The 21,619-nt window shown below is 38.7% G+C and overlaps 1 protein-coding gene across 4 annotated transcripts in view; it reads left to right on the top strand.

Annotated features, from left to right (window-relative positions):
• The first annotated feature begins 1,861 nt into the window (after nt 1-1,861).
• PTGR2 (prostaglandin reductase 2) overlaps nt 1,862-21,619 on the top strand; it is a 27,986-nt gene continuing 8,228 nt past the window's right edge. The window contains exons 1-5 of one of the 4 annotated variants that reach the window (XM_077750662.1): nt 1,862-1,931; nt 8,135-8,218; nt 10,140-10,258; nt 18,123-18,314; nt 21,419-21,589. In XM_077750662.1, the coding sequence (XP_077606788.1) occupies nt 8,182-8,218; nt 10,140-10,258; nt 18,123-18,314; nt 21,419-21,589 (519 nt within the window). In that variant the 5' untranslated portion in view covers nt 1,862-1,931; nt 8,135-8,181. Of the gene's footprint in view, nt 1,932-3,464; nt 3,498-4,240; nt 4,314-8,134; nt 8,219-10,139; nt 10,259-18,122; nt 18,315-21,418; nt 21,590-21,619 lie in introns of those variants that run through there. The other 3 variants (XM_077750664.1, XM_077750663.1, XM_077750666.1) reach the window with 3 other exon arrangements.

Below are 21,619 nucleotides of genomic sequence, written 5' to 3'. Positions count from 1 at the left end.
AGAGAGAGAGGCACAAGCAGGGAAGGGGCAGAGAGTGAGAGAGAGAATCCCGAGCAGACTCTGTGGTATCAGCATGGAGCCTGACGTAGGGCTCAATCCCATGAACCGTGAGATCATGATCTGAGCTAAAATCAAGAGTCAGGTGGTGAATCAAGTGAGCCACTCAGCTGCCCTGCCTCATCATTTTTTCATCACTTCCTTCATTTCAACCAAAAAGATGTGCTGGGTTCATGTGGTACATGCCCTGCCCCAGCCCTGGAATCAGCCATTTCTCTAAGAGTCGCTAATTCCCTTTAAATGGGCATATTAGTTATCTATTGCTGCCTAACCAACTACCCCAAAACTTAGCTTATAACACCAATTATCATTTCACACAGCTTCTGGGGTTCAGGAATTTGAGAGGTGTTTAGCTAGGTAGATTCTGGATAAGTTTCTCTCCTTTCATGAAGTCATAATTAAGAATTTTGGGGAATGGGAACTCATTCTGGCGAGATAAATCACACTTATTGCAAAGAATTCACAGGCCCTAGAATCAAGACAGTAAAACCCAATTTAATACTGTAGAGTCTCTTTTTTACTTCAAAAGATTGTTTCTTTTAAGATCAAGTTTTAAACTACCTTTACGTTATGCTATTACTTCTAGTCTGTTAGAGCATTTTCTTTTTCATCAGTTGGTTCAAGTTATAAAAATAAATGTTATTGAAGATATACCTGTTCAAGACTGATAAAAGATAAGCTCCTGCCGGACAGAGTTTGCAAAGTAGTATAATCCTTATAGTCCTTTCCTGAAGCTTTCTCAGAGAAGTAAAAAATTTCAGAGATGAATCTATCAGAAGCTCCAACCTGTTGAAGAGTCTCACCCCTTTGCTCACTACCCCAGTCATCATTCAGCTACTGAATACCATGATTTATGCTCAGCTGTTAGCACTGACATGAATACAATGTAAATAGCAATTCCTTTGCAGGTCTAATTCAGCATGGTCTCTTTAGGGTTTAAAGTCCCCGGGGATCCAAGCCGTCCTAGGAATAAGCCTTGCTCAACCTAGTTCAACACAAAAGGCAATTAATAATTAATGAAATTGAGAAATCAATCCACACTGTAGCAGGGGGACAGGAGTGCAAGGGCATCTGGCTCTAGGGGTCCCAAACAAATCAGGTTTGGCCACCAGCTGCTGGTACGTGCAGGTAGGCAGTGAAGGTCAAATCGATCACTGTCTTGGGGTCAGTCTCTCAAGGTCATGCTGGTTTAGGGCAGTCTTTACTGCTTGGGATTCTTTGTCAGCAGGATTTTTTTTTTTTTTTTTGGCCTTAGTTAAAAGATAGGCAGGAAAGAATTTAATCAATCAGAAAGTTTGAGGTCAAAAAGGAAGAGGTTGAAGTCCTCTGTCAACATTAAGTAATTCATCTTTGAGGAAGCTGGGATTTTTTTTTTGAAAGAAAAGGCAGCCCCTTGTAACAGAAGGGCTCATAGCCCAGCATCTGAAGAGGCAGAGGCGGTTTTAACCACAGCATTGCCCCTAACCAGCGGAAAAGTGGGTGGTCCACATCAGCTTTCCGAGCCTCAGTTTCCCTGTCTATAAAACCAGGGGTAAACCTGATGGGCTCTGTCTCACTGCAATTTTCCAATCTGAGGCTCAGGGAGAAGTCCATACAACGAATTAAATTCCTTCAAGGACTGCTGGAAGTGAACTCAATGCACAAGGCTGAATGATTTGCTCTTTTCGTCCAGGCAGTATCGGCAGCCATAGGGCACCAATCCTCGTTAATTTACTAATACACTTTGCCCAGACAAGTGATGGTCGTTTAAAACTCCGCATCTTCCCCACTTCTCTCAGAAACGCNGGCTGCGTGGTGGGGTGGGTCCGCAGAGGTCTCGCTGCCAGCCCTTCGCAAGCTCCATGCCGGGAGATTTCCTCTCGAGCTGCGAGCTGGTGAGTGACGCGAGAAGGGGCCTCGCGCCGGGGCTGCTGGGTCAGCGAAGCCTGAAGCTGGGTTGGGGCTTCCGGGTGAAGGAGGATCTGGGAACCGGAGTGACCTCTGCTGTTCCTTCCGGAGCTGCTGCCAGGCTGGCATTATTGCCTACGTCCCTAGCTGGGTTCTCACATAGAGAGTCGTGACACCAGGCTTTTCTTAACCGGAAGCAACTTTATTCCTGCCCACACCGCTCACTTGGGTTCGTACCCGGAGAACTGAGCCCCGAATACCATACAGTGTAGTTTTTTAAAATCTATTTTCTACTTTTTTTTAATCTCCCATATATGGTAACAGATACAAACATGCCGTCTGATTAAGTGGTCTCCTGTTACAAGGTCATGAGGGATGTTGTCAGCTACCCGCATAGCCAAAAATCTTGAGGTTTTTTTTTTTCTTCCTTTAGGGAGAGGACTCTACCACAACTAGGCTAGGGAATGCCCTAGAAAGAAACAGGGGCAGGTTTTTTTTTTTTTTTTTTTAATGTTGTTGGGAGTAAGCAACCTTAAGTTTACAAGTAATTGGGTTTAAGGCGCATCTGGGAGGTTCATTTAACGCATATTTATTGAGCACCTGCCATGTGCCAGAGGGTGAACATAAATCATTGAACAAACACACAAATCCCTGTCCCTTTGGCACTTAGAATCTGAAAAGCCGGTTTGAAATTTGGGCTGTTGATGCAGATTTTTAGTAATGTCCATGTGAGTGGTTGGTAGTGGAATTCAGAGAGGAAGGTGAGGTTAGAGGGAAAGGGGAAGAGCCAGGCAAGGATCCCCCAACCTGTTAGACTTGGCAGAGGAAGGAGGAAACCAGAAGAGTCAAAGTTGAAAAGGAGCGACAGGCCGGAAAGAGTGGAGGAAATCCCAGAGATTCCCCCCTTTTATAACAAGGCTGTGGTCTACAGAGCCATTTGGGCAGAAAAATTGAAGAAGATCAGGTTAGGGAAGAATGTTTTTGTTTTTGTTTTTTTAACATATTAGGAAGCTCATGTTATGGAAATGGTTCTGTGTTGTGTTTGAGTGCGGGTTCCGGTGTCGTCGTTTGGGCAAGTTCTTCAATCTGTCTGTTCCTCCCTTTTCTCGTCTAGAAAATGGAGACAGACGATCCTCATAGGGTTGTTGGGTGGAAAGGTTAATTGAGACAACGATTATAAAAACTTTAGCCCCGTTCCTGGCACTTGGTAACATTCAGAGAACTGGCTTGAGAGAAGGGCCTTGGCTAAGATGCCACGTGATTAGAACCAGGGCGTGTACTCTGCTCTAGTTTAGTGCCCTTTTATTAATACTAGGCTACAAGATTCTCAGATGACAGTCTTTATGAGCAGCACCGGAGTGAATTTTTCAGTTGGCCATTGATTTGGTGTTATTTTGGGATATTACTTATCACTAATTGGGAACCCCTTTAATATCATAACAACCAAATATGCTATGCTTAGCAGCAGTCAAGAAAGTTGGGTGTACTCCCCCCTCCTCCACTGGGGATGCACTTACCACCACCACCGCCTGTCTTCTGAGATCTAGAACTTGGTGTGTCATATTTTAGGATTTAAATTTTGTAACTAATCAATCCTTTATCCTTTAAATGTGTTGTTTGTTCTGCTGTCAAGGGATAGTGTGCAATTATCTTAACCTTAGTTAATTCTACAGCTTGACAGTTGAAAACTTTCTAAATTAATACAGAAGGAGGGAAATTTAATAGTGTGCTTTTCATGCTGATAAACAGTATCTGAGCAAATCTAAAGTGTGAATACTTTAAAGAAAACACACATTGAAAGTGATCAGTGAAGAGGGCAAAATATGAAACTTCGCTTGGGAAGACTCCTTTGATTGAGAATTATGATGCTGTTAATAACCTCTTCAGGGCAGTTATCTTTTGACCCAGCATCAATTTGGAAAATTTTGCTTTTTAATCTTCCATAATTTATACACAAGGTGATTCAGTAGCAAATTTCCGTTTGAAAATATGTTTAGCCCTACAAGACATTTTGGACTTCTTGATGTGAGGAGATAGGATGCACACAGCAACACCTTTAAAGAGTCTTGTCTAAAAAAATTGAACCTGTGTCTAATCAAATCTCTAGATCTAACTACCAGTCAAGTATAGGGGGGTGGGGGGGGAGGGGGAGATAGAAGAATGAGGTGAATGATACCATGAGGAACCAATCATAGGACATTCCATAGACAAAGGAATTTAGCAACAAATGTTTCTTCAACAATCAATGGCATGAAGTAAAAAAGGAGGGGAGTATGTGGATCTAACGTGTGGACCTTGAATCCTGATTCCAGTGAACCAACTGGAAAAAGACATTTTTGAGACAATCAGGGAATTTGAATATGTACTAGGTATTAGATAATATTAAGGAATTACCTATATTGTCAGTTCTGTCAGGTTAATGCTATAGTGTTTGTATTTAAAATAATCTGTTATTAGAGATGGATAACTGGGATTTTGGGATGTAGTAGGATAGTGTCTGGGATTTGTTTTAAGGAGAAATAGGGAAATGCAGTCTTTTAGCTGGGCAAACATTGTGCCCAGAAAGAGAGAATGGAGGGTCGCCTGGGTGGCTCAATTGGTTAAGCATCCAACTTCAGCTCAGGTCATGATCTCGTGGTTCGTGGGTTCAAGCCCCGCATCGGGCTCTGTGCTGACAGCTCAGAGCCTGGAGCCTGTTTCGGATTCTCTGTCTCCCTTTCTCTATGTCCCTCCCCCACTCATGCTCTGTTTCTCTCTGTCTCAATAACAAATAAAAACATAAAAAAAAAAAGAGAGAATGGATACTGAGGGCAATTAACTGTTAATGTCACAACCAGTGAGGTTATAAATCCATACATTATAAAAAGTTAAGAAGCAATATTCTTCATTCTATTTTACTGAATGTTGCTGACATTCTTTAGTTCTTAATTAGGAGCAGAATTTCCTTCCTCTAGAAAAGAGTACCTCCAGGAGGGTTGGACATCATTGTATGGCTGTATATGTAAAAACCCTGTTTAGGGGGAGATTGTGGGGCAATAGTGGAAAGAGTGAAGCATGTGAGGTCTGGGATGAGAAGATTCATAGTTCAGTCCCAACTCTTCTGCTTACCTGCTCTATGATCTTAGGTACAAACTGTACCTCAGCTTCCTCTGTAAAATGAGAATAGTAATATACTTACCTATATAATTTTCTTTTGTTTTAAAGAATTAGTAATGGAATCTGTCTGAAAGTTCTGTATAAATTATCTCCATATAAATACTGTGGCAAGCAAGATTTGGGAAAAACCCTGTGATGATTATTTAACATTTTTGGGGGGTTATATATAAATATCAGATCTATAGGATACAGAGGAAAAATGAAGAATTCAAGGATCCTCTAAATTTAGAAACTAGATGAGGAGTAGAGTCATGTGTAAATTAAATTACCCAGTGATGCAAAGCAAGGGATTATTGAATACCAAGTGGATTTTACAGATGGTTGTCAAATGTCTAAGTGTGCTGGTGTATGAAATCTTTACAATACAAAATATAAAATTAGAAGTCATACTAAGAGCTAAATCTGTTGCAACTGTTATAAAAAATAAGTGGTTGAAAATTCCACACGTGAAAAACAAATAATCCAGTGAAGAAATGGGCGGAAGACGTGATCAGACACTTCTCCAAAAAGGACATCCAGATGGCCAACAGACACATGAAATGATGCTCAGTGTCACTCATCATCAGGGAAATACAAATCAAAACCATACTGAGATACCACCTCACACTGGTCAGAGTGGCTAAAATGAACAAATCAGAGGACTATAGATGCTGGTGAGAATGTGGAGAAACAGGCACCCTCTTACACTGTTGGTGGGAATGTGAACTGGTACAGCTGCTCTGGAAAACAGTGTGGAGGTTCCTCAAAAAGTTAACAATAGAAAAAAAAAATTAACAATAGAACTCCCCTGTCACCCAGCAGTAGCACTGCTGGGAATTACCCAAGGGATACAGGAGTGCTGATGCACAGGGGCACATGTACCCCAGTGTTCATAGCGGCACTGTCAGCAATAGCCAAATCATGGAAAGAACCTAAATGTCCATCAACTGATGAATGGAGCAAGGAGATGCGGTTTATCTATACAGTGGAGTACTACATGGCAATGAGAGAGAATGAAATCTGGCCATTTGTAGCAATGTGGATGGAACTTGAGGGTATTATGCTAAGTGAAATAAGTCAGGCAGAGAAAGACAGATACCATATGTTTTCACTAATGTGGAACAGGAGAAACTTAACAGAGGACCATAGGAGAGGGGAAGGGAAAAAAAATAGTTAAGGAGAGGGAGGGAGGCAAACCATAAGAGACTCTTAAATATTGAGAAACAGGGTTGATGCGGGGGTGGAGGAGAGGGGAAAATGGATGACGGGCATTGAGGAGGGCACTTGTTGAGATAAGCACTGGGTATTATATGAAAATCAACTTGACAATAAACTCTAATAATAAAAAAATAAAGACCCAGTTCAACTACAAAAAAACCCTTAAATTCCTAAATAAATAAATAAATAAGTAAGTAAATAAGTGGTTGATATAATTGTTTTCCTTTGGGTTTCTCAGTGTTACTTACTAAAGATGATAAAACTAAATATCTAATGAGAGAAGACAGAAGTGGTAAATAAGTATATTAATTTTTAAAAATATAATGTTTGCTTAGTATCTTAAAAATCAAACAACTGAAGCATACAGGATGGAAATTTAAAAAAAAATTTTAATGTTTTATTTATTTCTGAGAGAGAGAGACAGTGTGAGCAGGAGAGGGTCAGAGAGAGAAGGAGACACAGAATCTTTTGAAACAGGCTCCAGGCTCTGAGCTAGCTGTCAGCACAGAGCTTGACACAGGGCTTGAACCCACGAACTGTGACATCATGACCTGAGCCAAAGTCAGACACTTAACTGGCTGAGCCACCCAGGTGCCCTTTTTTTTTTTTTTAAACTTTTAAAAAAACTTTTTAATGTTTATTTTAGAGAGAGAGAGCTAGCATGAACATGAGCAGGAGGGGGCAGAGAGAGAGGGCAGGATGGAAATTTTTAGGTAGTAGTTAAGAGATTGGTTCTGGAATGTCAGACAGCTTGGGTTTGAATTTTAACTCCACCATTTTAGGAAAGTGCTTAAACCCTTTAAATCTCAGTTTCCTCACTTGTAAAATGGGGATGATAATAATAATACTTAATAAGACTGTTAGGAGGTTAAAAGACTATATATGTATTTGGGGTGTCAGGCTGGCTCAGTCAGTAGAGCATGAGACTCTTGATCTCAGGGTTGTAAGTTCCAGCCCAACAGTGAGTGAGGAGATTACTTAAAATCTTTAAAAAAAGAATATATACATTAAATATTAAGTGGATGTATACATATATATATTTTTAAATAACTTTTTTTTTTCATTGTACTCACAGTAGTGCTTGGGCTTTTCTCCCTAAGTCAGATAGTACCAGCACTGGAACTTCATTTTGCTTCTTTCATTAGCTCAGATTGTAAACCCAGAATAAACTGATCCTTTACTTACTTATTTGGCCATTCTGTATTTCACAATTTCCTATAAGGTGAGGATTTAAAAATGCTTTTAATATTTTTCTTTCTTTTTTAAGTTTTCTTTTTTTTTTTTTAAATCCCCCACCCAATGTGGAACTCAAACTCACAACCCCAAGATCAAGAGTTGCATGCTCTTCTGACTGAAGAAGAGCAGCTACCACTGATGTTTTACTTTTATATAAACAAAACTATTAAAGTAATTTCCATTTTGACCAATGAATAAAAGAATTGTTGAAAATTTGGTTATATCTCAAGCAGCTAGTGTTTTTATTCTGCTACTAGATTTAATTTCTAGCTCTGGAGGAATATAGCATGTTTTCTTTTAATGAAGCCACAGTAGGAGGCTTAATCATGATGGTACAAAGATGAATGTGCTTGAATTATGAAGCCACAAACATTTTGTCTTCCTCAGTCTTTTGAACTTGTTCCTATTAGTCAAAAATTGAAATTAGATTTAGTCTTTCTTTACGTATTTGTTTTACGAGGCCAGCTCTGGCAGGAGACTATATATCTTTTCTGGATCCCAAAGATGGTTTTTCCTTTCCTTGTTCAGAATCATAAATATGCTTCCTTTTTTAAATTGTTGGATTTTTAAAAACTTCTGATTTAAAATTTTTTGTTTATAGGAGTTGCTTCATACAGAAATCTTGTGAGACCGCTGTGCAGCAGGGTGATGATTATACAAAGAGTGGTATTGAACTCCCGACCTGGTATGTACTTGTCTGTAATGAATGAACAGCTGTGGTCTTTGGTAATTAGTAGTGAAAATGAAGGAAAAAAAGTAATAGTTAATGTGGTAAATTAAGGTAGGAAGGTGTTAACCTTAGTAGAAATATTAGAAGAAACTCTTTAAACAATATAATATTTAGTTTTTTTAAGTGATTACTTATAAGGCTATTTGTTGACCCCGAAGTCAGGCTCCGTGCTGAGTGTAGAGCTGCTTGGGATTATCCTTCTCACACCCTCTGCTCCACTTGCACATGCTGTCTCTCTCTCAAAAAAAAGAGGGGGCATCTGGGTGGCTCAGTCATTTGAGCATCCAGCTCTTGATTTCTGTCAGGTCATGATGTCACATGTTGTGAGTTTGAACCCTGTGTTGGGATCTACACTGGCATCATGGGGCCTACTTGGGATTCTCTTTTCTCTCTCCCTCTATCTCAGCCCTTTCCCTACTCATGCTCTTTCTCTGTAAAAAAAAATTTTTTTAATTAACATTCATTTAAGTTTCCATTTCTTCTTAAAATGAGGAAGGTAAGTTAACTATTTATTTTGGCTGATGTGGTATTTCTGTTATGTTGTAAAATTTGATTTTCATAATTTAAAAAAATGACTGTGAGTTTCTACTTTTTGAAATCTTAAAATTTTAAAACGAATGCGGTGACTTATCTGTAATAATCTTGAAAAAGAAATTTTGAAGTTGATAGCAGTATTCTATAGAAATTTCTTGGAGAAAATCATGAGCAATTGAAACGATTTAAAGAATTTATGCTGTTACAGAGAAATCACAGAACAATATACATTTATTCATGTCTGTGTTAAAAGAGAGTTCTCTGGAAACGATGCTCAGTGTCCCTCATCATCAGGGAAATTCAGATCAAAACCACACTGAGATACCACGTCACGCTGGTCAGAGTGGCTAAAATGAACAAATCAGCAAACTCTAGATGCTGGCGAGGATGTGGAGAAACGGGCACCCTCCTACACTGTTGGTGGGACAGTAAACTGGTGCAGCACCTCTGGAAAACAGTGTAGAAGTTCCTCAAAAAATTAACAATAGAATACTCCCCTATGACCCAGCAATAGCACTGCTAGGAATTTATCCCAAGGGATACAGGAGTGCTGATGCATAGGGAGCACATGTACCCCAATGTTCATAGCAGCACTTTCAACAATAGCCAATCACGGAAAGAGCCTAAGTGTCCATCAACTGACTAACGGATCAAGAAGATGTGGTTTATCTATACAATGGAATACTACATGGCAATGAGAAAGAATGAAATCTGGCCATATGTAGCAATGTGGATGGACCTTAGGGTGTTATGCTGAGCAAAATAAGTCAGGCAGAGAAAGGCACATACCATATGCTTCCATTTATAGGAGGATTAGGAGAAACTTAACAGAGAACCATGGGGGAGTAGAAGGGGAAAAATAGTTGGGGAGAGGAAGGGAGGCAAACCATGAGACTCTTGAATACTGAGAACAAACTGAGGGCTGATGGGGGGTGTGGAGAGGGGAAGGGGGATGATGGGCATGGAGGAGGGCATTTGTTGGGATGAGCACTGCATGTTATATGGAATCCAACTTGACAATAAATTATGAAAGAAAAAAAAAGAGTTCTATGAATCCTAGAGTTACCTTTTAAAGAACAATAAATACACTTCGGCTCAGGTCATGATCTCATGGCTTGTGAGTCCGAGCCCTGCATTTGGCTCTCTGCTGTCAGTGCAGAGCCTGGAGCCTGCTTTGGATTCTGCCTCCCTCTCTCTCTGTCCCTCCTCTACTTGTACTCTGTCTCTCTCAAAAATAAATAAACATAAAAAAAAACCCCACAAGGAGATACATTTAAAAAAAGAGAGAAATAATTACATAGGAAAGTAACTTTTTTATTTCGTATTTTCCTTAATATTTTAGGAAAAAATGGTAATCCAGTGGCAGAAAATTTCCGAATAGAAGAAGTAAATTTACCAGATAATATCAATGAAGGACAAGTACAAGTGAAAACTCTTTATCTTTCTGTGGATCCTTACATGGTAAGAATCAGGATTTTGTGACTTGGTAAAAATTAATTTTATTTTCATATTTTTATGTTGCATCTGAATTTCATTGTGCAAGCCTCATGATTACTATTTGAGCAATTATATCTTGATGCTTGGGGATTACAGATTGCCTTTGTTTTTATTCACTAGTGTTGTGAAGGAATGTTGTAGAAGAAATGTTTTCAGGATAGTAGTACATGTCATTAATCAGATTCTTTCAAATGTCCAGACCACTTCCCACTAGTAAATAAGATAGTAAATTAGGCTTGGAAGTTCTCTCAGATTGATCCAGTTTACAAGGCAGACTCTGTATAAGACCTTTATTCTAGTTTCTTTTTGAAGGAACAGACTCACTTATGCTATTTTTAGATAAAGATTTACTGAAAGATATCGTCAAGCACTACAGTTGAGAAGCCCCCAGGCACATTGACTTAGTCTCTATAAAGACTGATAGATTTGGGGGCACCTGGGTGGCTCATTTGGTCTAGCAGCCAGTTCTTGATTTCGGCTTAGGCCATGAGCTCATAGTTGTGAGTTTGAGCCCCATATCCAGCTCTGGGTGCAGCCTGCTTGAGATTCTTTCTCTCCCGTTCTCTGTGTCCCTCCCCTGCTCTCACGTGTGTGTGTTCTCTCTCTCTCTCTCTCAAAATAAGTAAATAAACATGAGAGAGAGAGAGAGAGTTTTTCTTTTTTCCGTATGAATGCATTTTATTTCATTTGCTTGCTTGATTAGAACTTCTAGTACAGTGTTATATAAAAGCGGTGAGAGTGAACATCTTTGTCTTGTTCCTGATCTTAGGGGGAAAGCATTCAATCTTTTGCAATTAAATATGATGTGGGATATAGATGCCCTCTATCAAGTTGAGGAGATTTCCTCTTATTCCTGGATTGGCTTCTGATCTGTTGAGTGTATTTATCATAAAGAAGTGTTGGTTCTTTTTTTTTTTATTATTGTGATAAAATATATCTAACAATATGCCATTTTAACCATTTTTAAGTATAATTTAGTGGCATTAAGAGCATTCACAGTGTTGTGCAGCTGTTACTACTTTCCATATCCAGAACTTTCTCATCATCCTAAACAGAAACTCTGCCCATTAAGTAATAAAATCTCCATTATTCCCTCCCCTCAGAAGCAGTTTTAGATTGTCATATGCATTTTCTGCTTCTGTTGAGATGATCATGTGGTTTTTGTTTTTTAATCTATTGATATGGTTTATAAAACCATAATTACTAATTAATTAATTATATTAATTAATTTTCTGATGTTAAATCAGTCTTGCATTCTTGGAATAAATGACACTTGGTCCTGGTGTGTATTTCCTTTGATATGTTGTTGGATTTAGTTTGCTACTATTTTCTTGAGGTTTTTTGCATCCATAAAGCTGTGAGACTATATTCACGGTCTTTTGTTTCCTTGTGATGTGTTTGCCTGATTTTGGTATCAGGTACTCTTAGGCCTCAGAATGGGTTGAGAAATGTTTCCTCCTGTTCTGTTTTTGGAAGAGTTTGTGAAGAATTGGTATTCTTCTGTGGTAGAATTCACCAATGAAGCTGTCTGGTTTAGGCTTTTCTTTTTGGAGAGTTTTTAAATGACTAATTCAATGTCTTTATTTGTTGTAGGTCTACTAGGACTTTCTATTTCTTCTTGAGTCAGCGTTAGTAGTTTGTGTCTTTCTGGGAATTTGCCCATTTGATCTAAGTTGTGTAATTTATTGCCATATGGTTCTTAGTATTTCCTTGTAATCTTTTTTTATTTCTAAAAGATAGGTAGTAATGCTCTTTCTTTCATTCCTGATTTTAGTAATTTAAGTCTTGTCTATTTTTCTCTTGGTCAGTTTAGCTAAAACTATGTCAATTTTGTTAATTTTTAAAAGGATAAACTTCTGGTTTTGTTGATTTTCTGTGTTGTTTTCCTATTGTCTATTTCATTAATTTCTGTTCTTTGTACTAGTTTTACAGCTTCTTTGAGTATTTATGTAAAATAAGAAAAGAAAATCAGGATAGCTTATTCAGTCCAACTGTGCTGGATCAGTTGACTACTTTTGGGCAAAAATTACATTCTTAGCTCAACCCCTACACCAGAATAAATTCTAACAGGTAATAAAAAAATTTAAAAAATGAAACTGTAAAAAATTTTAGAAAAAACATGGGTTGGGACACCTGGGTAGCTCAGTCGGGTGAGTGTCTCACTTCGCCTCAGGTCATGATCTCGCAGTCCATGAGTTCGAGCCTCGCATCGGGCTCTGTGCTAACAGCTTAGAGCCTGGAGCCTGCTTCAGATTCTGTCTCCCTCTTTCTCTGCCCCTCCCCCGCTCATGCTCTGTCTCTGTCTCTCAAAAATAAATAAACGTAAAAACAAAAAGAAAAAACATGGGTAAACAATTGAATGATATTGGGGAAAGACTGTAAGAATGACAGCAAACCCAGCTAATATGACAAGAACATGATTGATAAATATAACTATTTTTGAAACATTGTATTTTGTAAAATACAATAAAACAGGATGTATAAAATCAAAAGATAAATGGCAAACTTAGACAAATTTGCAATAGAAATAAAAGATAATAATGACTGACATGCAGAAAGTTCCTATGTATTTGTCTGTGTAAAGGAGAAAGTTGGGCAAAGAAACAAATAGGCAATTTATAATCTCTTTCTATATTACTGTTCTGTACTATGCTTGCCTCCTGCTTTTGGCTTTTAGAGTGCCCTTGTAGGGCATAGAGAAAGTCCTGGTTTACCTCGTCTCAGGCTTCATTTATAGTGGAGACCTAATTGGCAGTACCCTTTTCTGCCAGGATAGTTATAGTGTTGGGAAGGTTCCTCTTCCCTCTGATCCAGGAGTGTGATTCAGGCTCTGTCTTCCAGTGATGCTTACCATGGAAAACAATTTGATGACTTCATTCAAAATTCTTCCCAGGGGTAGCAAGAAATTTTTCTTTATGGGCTAGGGAAATGAGGTGGTGATTGGTCTAGAACATTCTGAATAGACAAAATTTTTGAGTTGATACAGAGGAATAAATTAGGTAATTGATTTCCTATAGACCTAAAGATACTCCACCTTTCAGTAGAAGCCAAGACAAGCTGTGTCAGGCTATCTAGACTGTGCTGAGCAAATCACACCAGGAGAATAACTACCCCCAATTCAGGAGAAAATGGCAGCGCACTATTTATATTCAGAGTCAATTCTTTTTTTATAAAAAAAATTTTTTTTAGCATTTATTCAGTTTTGAGAGACAGAGAATGAGTGGGGAAGGGACAGAGAGAGAGGGAGACACAGAATCTGAAACAGGCTCTGAGCCGTCAGCACAGAACCCGATGTTGGGCTCGAACCCACAAACCGTGAGATCATGACCTGAGCTGAAGTTGGATGCTTAACCGACTGAGCCACCCAGGCGCCCCGAGAGTCAATTCTTGATGATAACTAGTTTGGATTTCTTAAAACTTCAACACTTCAATATGTAAGACATAGTTCAGGGCATCTAAGGATTACATATGCCCTGGTGAACAAAATGTAGAGCATATCATTTAAACCCAGGATAATAAATACAGAGTAAATTAAGAAAACACAATTTACCAAAATAAAGCCGAAGTTCACGGTTAGAAGGGTTTTAAAATGAAACAGAGCAGTCAAAAAGGAATAGTTGAAAACAAGCAGAAAGGATGTGTTTTTCACAGAATTCTCTAAGTTGCAACAAACTTCCTATTCCCCTATTCAGCAGAATTCCCTCTGAGAGACTTACAGTGAGATAAATTCGTGACCCAAAGATTTTAGGGATGATGATGAAAAATTAAGATTATGACATGAATTGGTTTCATGGTCTTCACTTCTAAACACCCCCAACTTCAAAACAACAACAAAAATCTCTTTTTCCTGCAGGGGAATGTCTAGCTCCTGTGTTCACTCATAGCATGCTATAAAGCACTGAGTTTTTCTTGAGAACGTCTCTTTATTCTCTGTATTCATTTTGTCTGTCAGTCTCAGGTCCTGTAGATCCTACTTCCTAAGTACATCTCAGTTCAGTCCACTTCTCAGTAAACTTCAAGGACATATATCCAGTCTGAATCACTATTGTTTCTTTCTCTCCTAATGGAGTATCCTTGCAAAAACACTCTTTGTCCCTTTAGACCATCTTCCATGCTGCAGCCATAAATGGTAGTTTTATAATAGCAACTAATCATGTCACCTTTATGTCCAATGGCTTTCTTTTAGTCTTGAGATAAAGACTAACATTCTGGGCATGGTCTAAGAGGCTACATAGAGTGGTTTCCGTTTGCCTGCCCAGCCTTATCATACCCTACATTATTTCTTCCTCTTGTATGCTGGCCTCACTGGGCCTCTTTCTTCTGTAACACACCAGTGCCCTCTTTGCTCAAGCCTTATATTAATCATGTTTTTCCTCTTCTGTATTTTTTTAATGCTTTCATATCTTAGGAGCCTTCCTAATCCTGGAGAGACAGCTCCTCCCAGCATATTTTTAGAGATAACAAACAATTTGCCTGGAATGCAGCAACCACTTCCTTCATCCTACTCACACAGGTGATTTTCGCTGTCCCAAATCACCCCAGGGCTGGGTACCAGACAACTAGGGACCACCCTTATAAGCCAGAGCCCACTGAAATTATTCAAACTGTCTACTAAACTAACTCAAGTTTCCCTACCCTGTCTTGCCCATTTCTTCCTCCTAAAACCACAATAAAGACTCTGGGCCATGATCTCCTGTTGCTATTTTTTTCTTCCTGACTTAACTTTGGTGCTCCCCCATGTGGCCCTGTGTGCTCCTCCTCTTGAGAATTGTAAGTAATAAACTCTTCTTCTTTTTTTTTTAAGTAATACTTTTTTAATTTTTTACTTTTTGAGAGAGAGGGCACAAATGAGGGGATGAGAGAGAGAGAATTCCACAAGAGGCAGAGAGAGAAAGAGAAAGAGAGGAGGAGGGAGAGAGAGAGAGAAGTGGGGCTCACCCAATGTGAGGCTCAAGCTCACCTTAAGCGGGGCTCGTGTTCACCTAAAGAGGGGCTCTAACTCACAAACCATGAGATCATGACCTGAGATGAAGTCTGGTGCTTAACCAACTGAGCCATCCAGGTGCTCCAAACTCTTCTTTCAAGGCAGTTGGCTCTGTGTCTGTTGTTTTTCCATACCTGACTACAACAAAATCCTGAGTACAAATTAAAACAAGCCTTTATATGCGCTGTCCCTCTGTCTCCTGCTCCTTTCCTGTTACCTGACCAATGCCTATTATTCCCTTAAAGCCTACCTTAAAAAGATTTGCTTTGGTAAATCGCCTTGAACCCTCAGACTAGTCCTTTTTGTTATATTTTCTCAAAACAATACCTTGATCTTCAGCATTTCTCCTGGTTGTATAAAGAATTATCTGTATAGTTATTAGATGTCTGTCTTCCCTAATAAAAAGTAAACTTATGAAGACATAGGTCTTATTTGTGACTGTATTTCCAGTGACTGGCATGTGTTTATTAAGTACTAATTAAAAAAAAATTTTAATGTTTATTTCTTTGTGAGAGAGAGGGAGAGACAGAGCATGAGCAGGGGAGGGGCAGAGAGGGAAGGAGACTCAGAATCCAAAGCAGGCTCCAGGCTCCGAGCTGTCAGCATAGAACCCAAGGCAGGGGTTGAACTCATGGACTGTGAGATCATGACCAGAGCTGAAGTTGGACGCTCAACTGACTGAGCCAGGCACCCCTTTATTAAGTATTAATTGAAAGAAGGAGAGAAGAAAATACTTTTGGTTGCTTTTACTAGATGTTGTTCTTAAAATGAAAAAAAGACCCATCAAATACATAATTCATTTTAATCACCATGTATATACAGTATTTTCCATAGTTATACTTAATGTATATGTGCATTTTTTTAATATTTAAGTGACCTTATGTATATATTTTCACATGATTAATTAGTCCAAATATTATTTTAGTGGTTATACAACGTTCTATCATTTGCTTACCTATAGAGAATTACTGTTTGTACTTTCTCTGTCAGCCTTATTTAAGAGTCAGGTCCTTGGTCTGGTAGTATTCAGTGGCTGCTACACTTGCTTTCCAAGAATACCTGGGAGGCACACACTAGTAGAAGTGTAGTTAGTATAATCTCAAAGAAGCTTCTGCCTCAATTCCCTGTTTAATCATTTACACTGGTGAATTGAACCCACATGGGAACACTTAGTCAAGTAGCCTTCTATCTTTTCTGTCTCCTGGACCACACTGTACACCTCTATGTCTTGGCCTTCATGAGTGGGCAAGAGTGAGCCAGAGAGAGGAAGAGAGCCTTGACTGCTTCCCAGAGAAATCTTTAGTTCTAGTCCCACGGAAAGATGTGGTACCATTGTGACATTTTGTCTTTGTAGTAGAAGGAGGACATCCACCTGAAGTTACGGACTGTGATATAGTACTTGGCCTGAAGTTGTGATGAAAAACTGCGTAAAAATTGTTTCATTTCTTTTGGGTTGTTTCCATTGGGGAAGCAGAATTGCTAGGCCAAAAGAAATGAATAATATTACAGTCTATATGTTGGTAATTTGTTTTCTATAAAAAAAGGAGAGTTTTATAATAGAAACATGTTAAATGTAGCTAATGTGCCACAACAATCCATTGAAACCACTGACACAGTATGTTGTATTATATTTGGTAGCATAATGTAATATTAAATTGGTTTAAAATTTTTTAACAGCTTTGTTGAAATATAATCGTATATCATAAAATTTTTACATTTAAAGTGTATAATTCAGGGGTGCCTGGGTGGCTCAGTTGGAAGAGCATATGACACTTTTTTTTTTAAATGTTTATTTATTTTTGAGAGAGAGCGAGTGTGTGCATGCACACGAGTGGGGTAGGGGCAGAGAGAGAGGGAGACAGAGGATCCCAAGTGGGCTCTGTGCTGACAGCAGAGAGCCCATGCAGGGCTCAAACCCATGAACTGTGAGATGACCCATGACCCAGGCTGAAGTTGAACACTTAACTGACTGAGCCACCCAGGTGCCCCAAAAAGAGAAAATGACTCTTGGTGTCAGAGTCATGAGTTTGAGCCCCAGGTTGCTTGTAGAGGTTACTAAATAAATAAATTTGCAAAAAATGAAGTGTACAATTCAGTGGTTTTTAATCTGTTTACAAAGTTGTTTAACTCTTACCACAATCTAATGTTAGATCATACTTAAATTCCTTTCTAATTGTACTTCTTTTTTAAAAATTTATTTTAAAAAATTTTAGGGGGTGGCAGGCACCTGGGTGGCTCAGTTGGTTAAGCGTCTGACTTCATCTTAGGTCATGATCTTGCAGTCAGTGAGTTCCAGCCCTGCTTTGGGGTCTGTTCTGACTGCTTGAAGCCTGGATCCTGCTTCAGATTCTGTGTCTCTGTCTCTGCCCTTCTCTCCACTCACACTCAGTCTCTCTGTCTCTCAAAAATGAATAATCGTTAAAAATTTTTTAAAAATAATAATTTTTAAAAAATATTTATTTTTTGAGAGAGAGAATGCAAGCAGGGGAAGGACAGAGAAGGAGACGGAGACACAGAATTGGAAGCAGGCTCCAGGCTCTGATCTGTCAGCACAGTACCTGATGCAGGGCTTGAACCCCATGGACCTTGAGATCATGACCTGAACCAAAGTTGGACACTTAACATCTAAGCCACCCAGGCGCCCCTCTAATTGTACTTCTTTACTTGTTAGAGAGGGGATACATTTTTTAAGGATAAAGAATAATTGAAAAGAAGATAGAAATTAAGATAAATTTAACACTTAACATTACTGACTATATACCTTTCTTTTAGTCACCAGATAAATTAATAAACTGGACAATATTATCAGCCAGAATTATCCTCATCAACATTTTCTTTTTTTAGCGTTGCAGAATGAATGAAGACACTGGCACTGATTATATAACACCTTGGCAGCTGTCTCAAGTGGTTGATGGTGGAGGTATTGGGATTATAGAAGAAAGCAAACACATACGTTTTACTAAAGGCGATTTTGTGACTTCTTTTTATTGGCCCTGGCAAACCAAGGTTATTCTGGATGGAAACAGCCTTGAAAAGGTGATGTATAATATACAGTAAAATCTTGGTTTGTGACCGTAATTCGTTCCGGAAACATGCTTGTTATCCATAGCACTCGTATATCAGAGCAAATTTCAAGAATCATTGGTTCAGGGCTGCCTGGGTGGCTCAGCTGGTTAAGCGTTCGACTTTGGCTCAGGTCATGATCTCACAGTCTATAGGTCCGAGCCCTGCGTCGGGCTCTGTGCTGACAGCTCAGAGCCTGGATCCTGCTTCAGATTCTGTCTCTCCCTCTCTCTCTCTGCCCCTGCCCTGCTCACTCTCTCTCTCTCTCTCAAAATAAAAACATAAAATAAAAGTATCATTGGATCAGTTGTGATCATGTGACGTTTGACGTCATGTACCACTCGTATCGTAAGACATGCGCATTTATCAAGTTAGAATTTGTTAGAAATGTTTGCTTGTCTTGTGGAACACTCGCAGAACAAGTTACTCGCAATCCAAGCTTTTATTATCTGGGTCTTCCCCTCCCTATAAATCTTACTTTGTGCATTTGGCATTCAGTTCAGTTTGTTATCAGGGGAAAAAAATAAAAGCATATATTTTCTTTTAGATTGCTGCTAAAACGTGGAAAACCTTTGTTTCTTTTCCAATGTTGGCCATAACTATATATGACAGTTCTTAGATTATCAGTGAATAGTGTTGTTTTCCATATTTATTTCTGGAATTTTACATATATAAAATAAAACCTGAATTGTAAGCATCAAAAAAATAATTTATATCAAGGGAGCCAGAAGGTTCTTTATAGTTGTATGCTTTAAAGTTTCCTGAGAAATTGCCACTTGACTTAAATTCATTTAGTTTGTGCTTAAAATTCCATTTTGTATCACAAGTCCAGAGTTCGGTGTCTGCTGTTAGTTGAATTATGTGAAATTACTAGTACTTGCCTGTTTTGACGTATAAAACCTGGCAGCTTCATGTAATTCAAGCCAATTCATGTCATCAGGGAAGATATCTTATGTCTCTGAACCTTAGTTTCCTCATGTGCAAGATGAAAATAGTAACTGTCTCTCAGGGCCTGGAGCCTCCTTCGGATTCTGAATCTTCCTCTCTGTTCCTGCCCCTCCCTCACTCACTCTGTCTCTCTCTCTCTCTCTCTCAAAAATAAATAAATAAAACATTAAAACATTTTTTTTAATTTAAAAAAGAAAATAGCTGTCTTACAAGTGAATGTGTAAATTAAATGCTATGATAAATATGACTAAGATGTTCTAAAAAGCTTAATAAAATTTTAGTGTTTTTTATTATTAGAAATTCTTTTTTTTATTTTGTTTTAAGTTTACTTACTTATTTTGAGAGAGACAGAGAAGGGTGCGAGTGGGGAAAGGCCCAGAGATCTCATGAACCATGAGATCCTGACCTGAGCTGAAATCAAGAATCGAGTGCTTAACCAACTGAGCCACCTGGGCGACCCTATTATTACAGATTCTTAAAATCAGTTCAAGGTGACTGTTAAGGTACAGATGCTGTGTGGGAGATGTTATAGAATAATTTTCGACTTAATGATACGAGTAAAACATATTTAACAAAAACTTCTTGGCAGGAAGAGATATTCAGCAGGTTCTGGTTTTCCCTGTCATCGTGCTGTGGAGGGAAATGGGGCAGTTGGGGAGAGCTTCAGCATGCTTTAGGCACAGAGGTTAGAAATGAGGAAGAGAAATTCAGAAGGGATGGAGAAAGGATATTTGCTAAATACAGACCTGTCTCCCAAAGTTTTTATATTGGCTTTACTAATAAATAACTATTACCTGCATGAAATATATTTGTGTACTTCGGACCTTACTAAGTATTGTTGACTTTAATATCTTGATTACCTTAATGTACACACAAGATCAGATAGTCAGTTAAGATTGCTGAATACAAACTGCCATTTTGTTTATGGCATTGTTTAACTACAAATCAAATTAAGGTGGTGAGTCTTCTTTCTTTAAAAAAGCTTACTTATTTATTATTGAGAGAGTGAGCAAGAGAGGTGGGGAGAGAGAATCCAAGCAGGATCTGCACTGACAGCACAGAGCCCAAAGCAGGGCTCTATCTCATGAACCATGAGATCATACCTGAGCTGAAATCAAGAGCCGGACACCCAACCCAACTGACTGAGCCACCCAGGCACTCCTGGAATTACTCAGAGATTTAAAAACCTTCCTACTTTGCCTAGTGTTTTCCCCATAAGTGTTTCTTCTTCTTCTTTTTAAATATACTTGGGGGCATTGGTAAGAAAGAACGGTTAGGGGCTTTCATGTAGAATTCTTCAAAGTTTTCTTTTCTTTTCTTTTTTTTTTACTATAAAGAGAAGTAATACTCATTTGTTTTTTTACTTTGTACAAGTAAATTATAGAATTTTAACAAGACTGGAGAATGGTTCACTGTTCTAGAAATGATATTGGGTTGTTTATTAAAGTCTGCTTTTGGAATGCTGTTACAAAATACCATAGACTGGGTGGCTTAAATGATAGAAATTTATTTTCTCAAAGTTCTAAAAGGCTAAAAGTCTGAGATATAGGTGCTGGAAAATTTGTTTTGTAATGAAGCCTCTCTTCCTGACTTGCAGTTGGCTGCCTTTTTGCTGTCTTCACAGGGCATTCAGCCTTTCCTCTGTGCATGTGCAGAGAAAGAGCTCTGGTGTCTCTTCCTTTTCTGGTGTCTAAGGACACAAGTTCTGTTGGATTAGGGCTCTTCCCTTATGACCTCATTTAACCGTTATTATCTCCTTAAAGACCCTGTCTCCAAATATAGTTATTTTTTAAAATTTATTTTTGAGAGAGAGAGAGAGAGAGAGACAGACAGACACAGAATCTGAAGCAGGCTCCAGGCTCTGAGTTATCAGCACAGAGCCTGATGTGGGTCTCGAACCCACGAACTGTGAGATCATGACCTGAGCTGAAGTCGGATGCCTAACCAACTGAGCCACCCAGGTGCCCCCAAATATAGTTATTTTAAGGGGTAGGTCATCAACATAAGAATCTGGGGGAACACAACTCAATCCATAACAGTTTTTCTTTACCTTGTTGGCTTAAAATAGGAATTCCTAGTATTATTTGTTAAAGTTATATGTTTTATTTTATTATTTTATTTTATTTTAGGTAGAGCCACAACTTGTGAATGGACACCTTTCATACTTTCTTGGAGCTATAGGTATGCCTGGTTTGACTTCCTTGATTGGGATACAGGAGAAAGGTCATGTAACTGCTGGATCTAATCAGACAATGGTTGTTAGTGGGGCTGCTGGTGCTTGTGGATCCTTGGCTGGGCAGGTAAACTTTCTGAGAATTATTTGATTTTCT

Source organism: Crocuta crocuta, unplaced genomic scaffold (genome assembly GCF_008692635.1).
Source record: "Crocuta crocuta isolate KB4526 unplaced genomic scaffold, BGI_CrCroc_1.0 scaffold186, whole genome shotgun sequence".
Classification (NCBI taxonomy): domain Eukaryota; kingdom Metazoa; phylum Chordata; class Mammalia; order Carnivora; family Hyaenidae; genus Crocuta; species Crocuta crocuta.
Note: the sequence above shows the minus strand (reverse complement) of the source record. Positions and strands in the feature narration are given on the sequence as shown.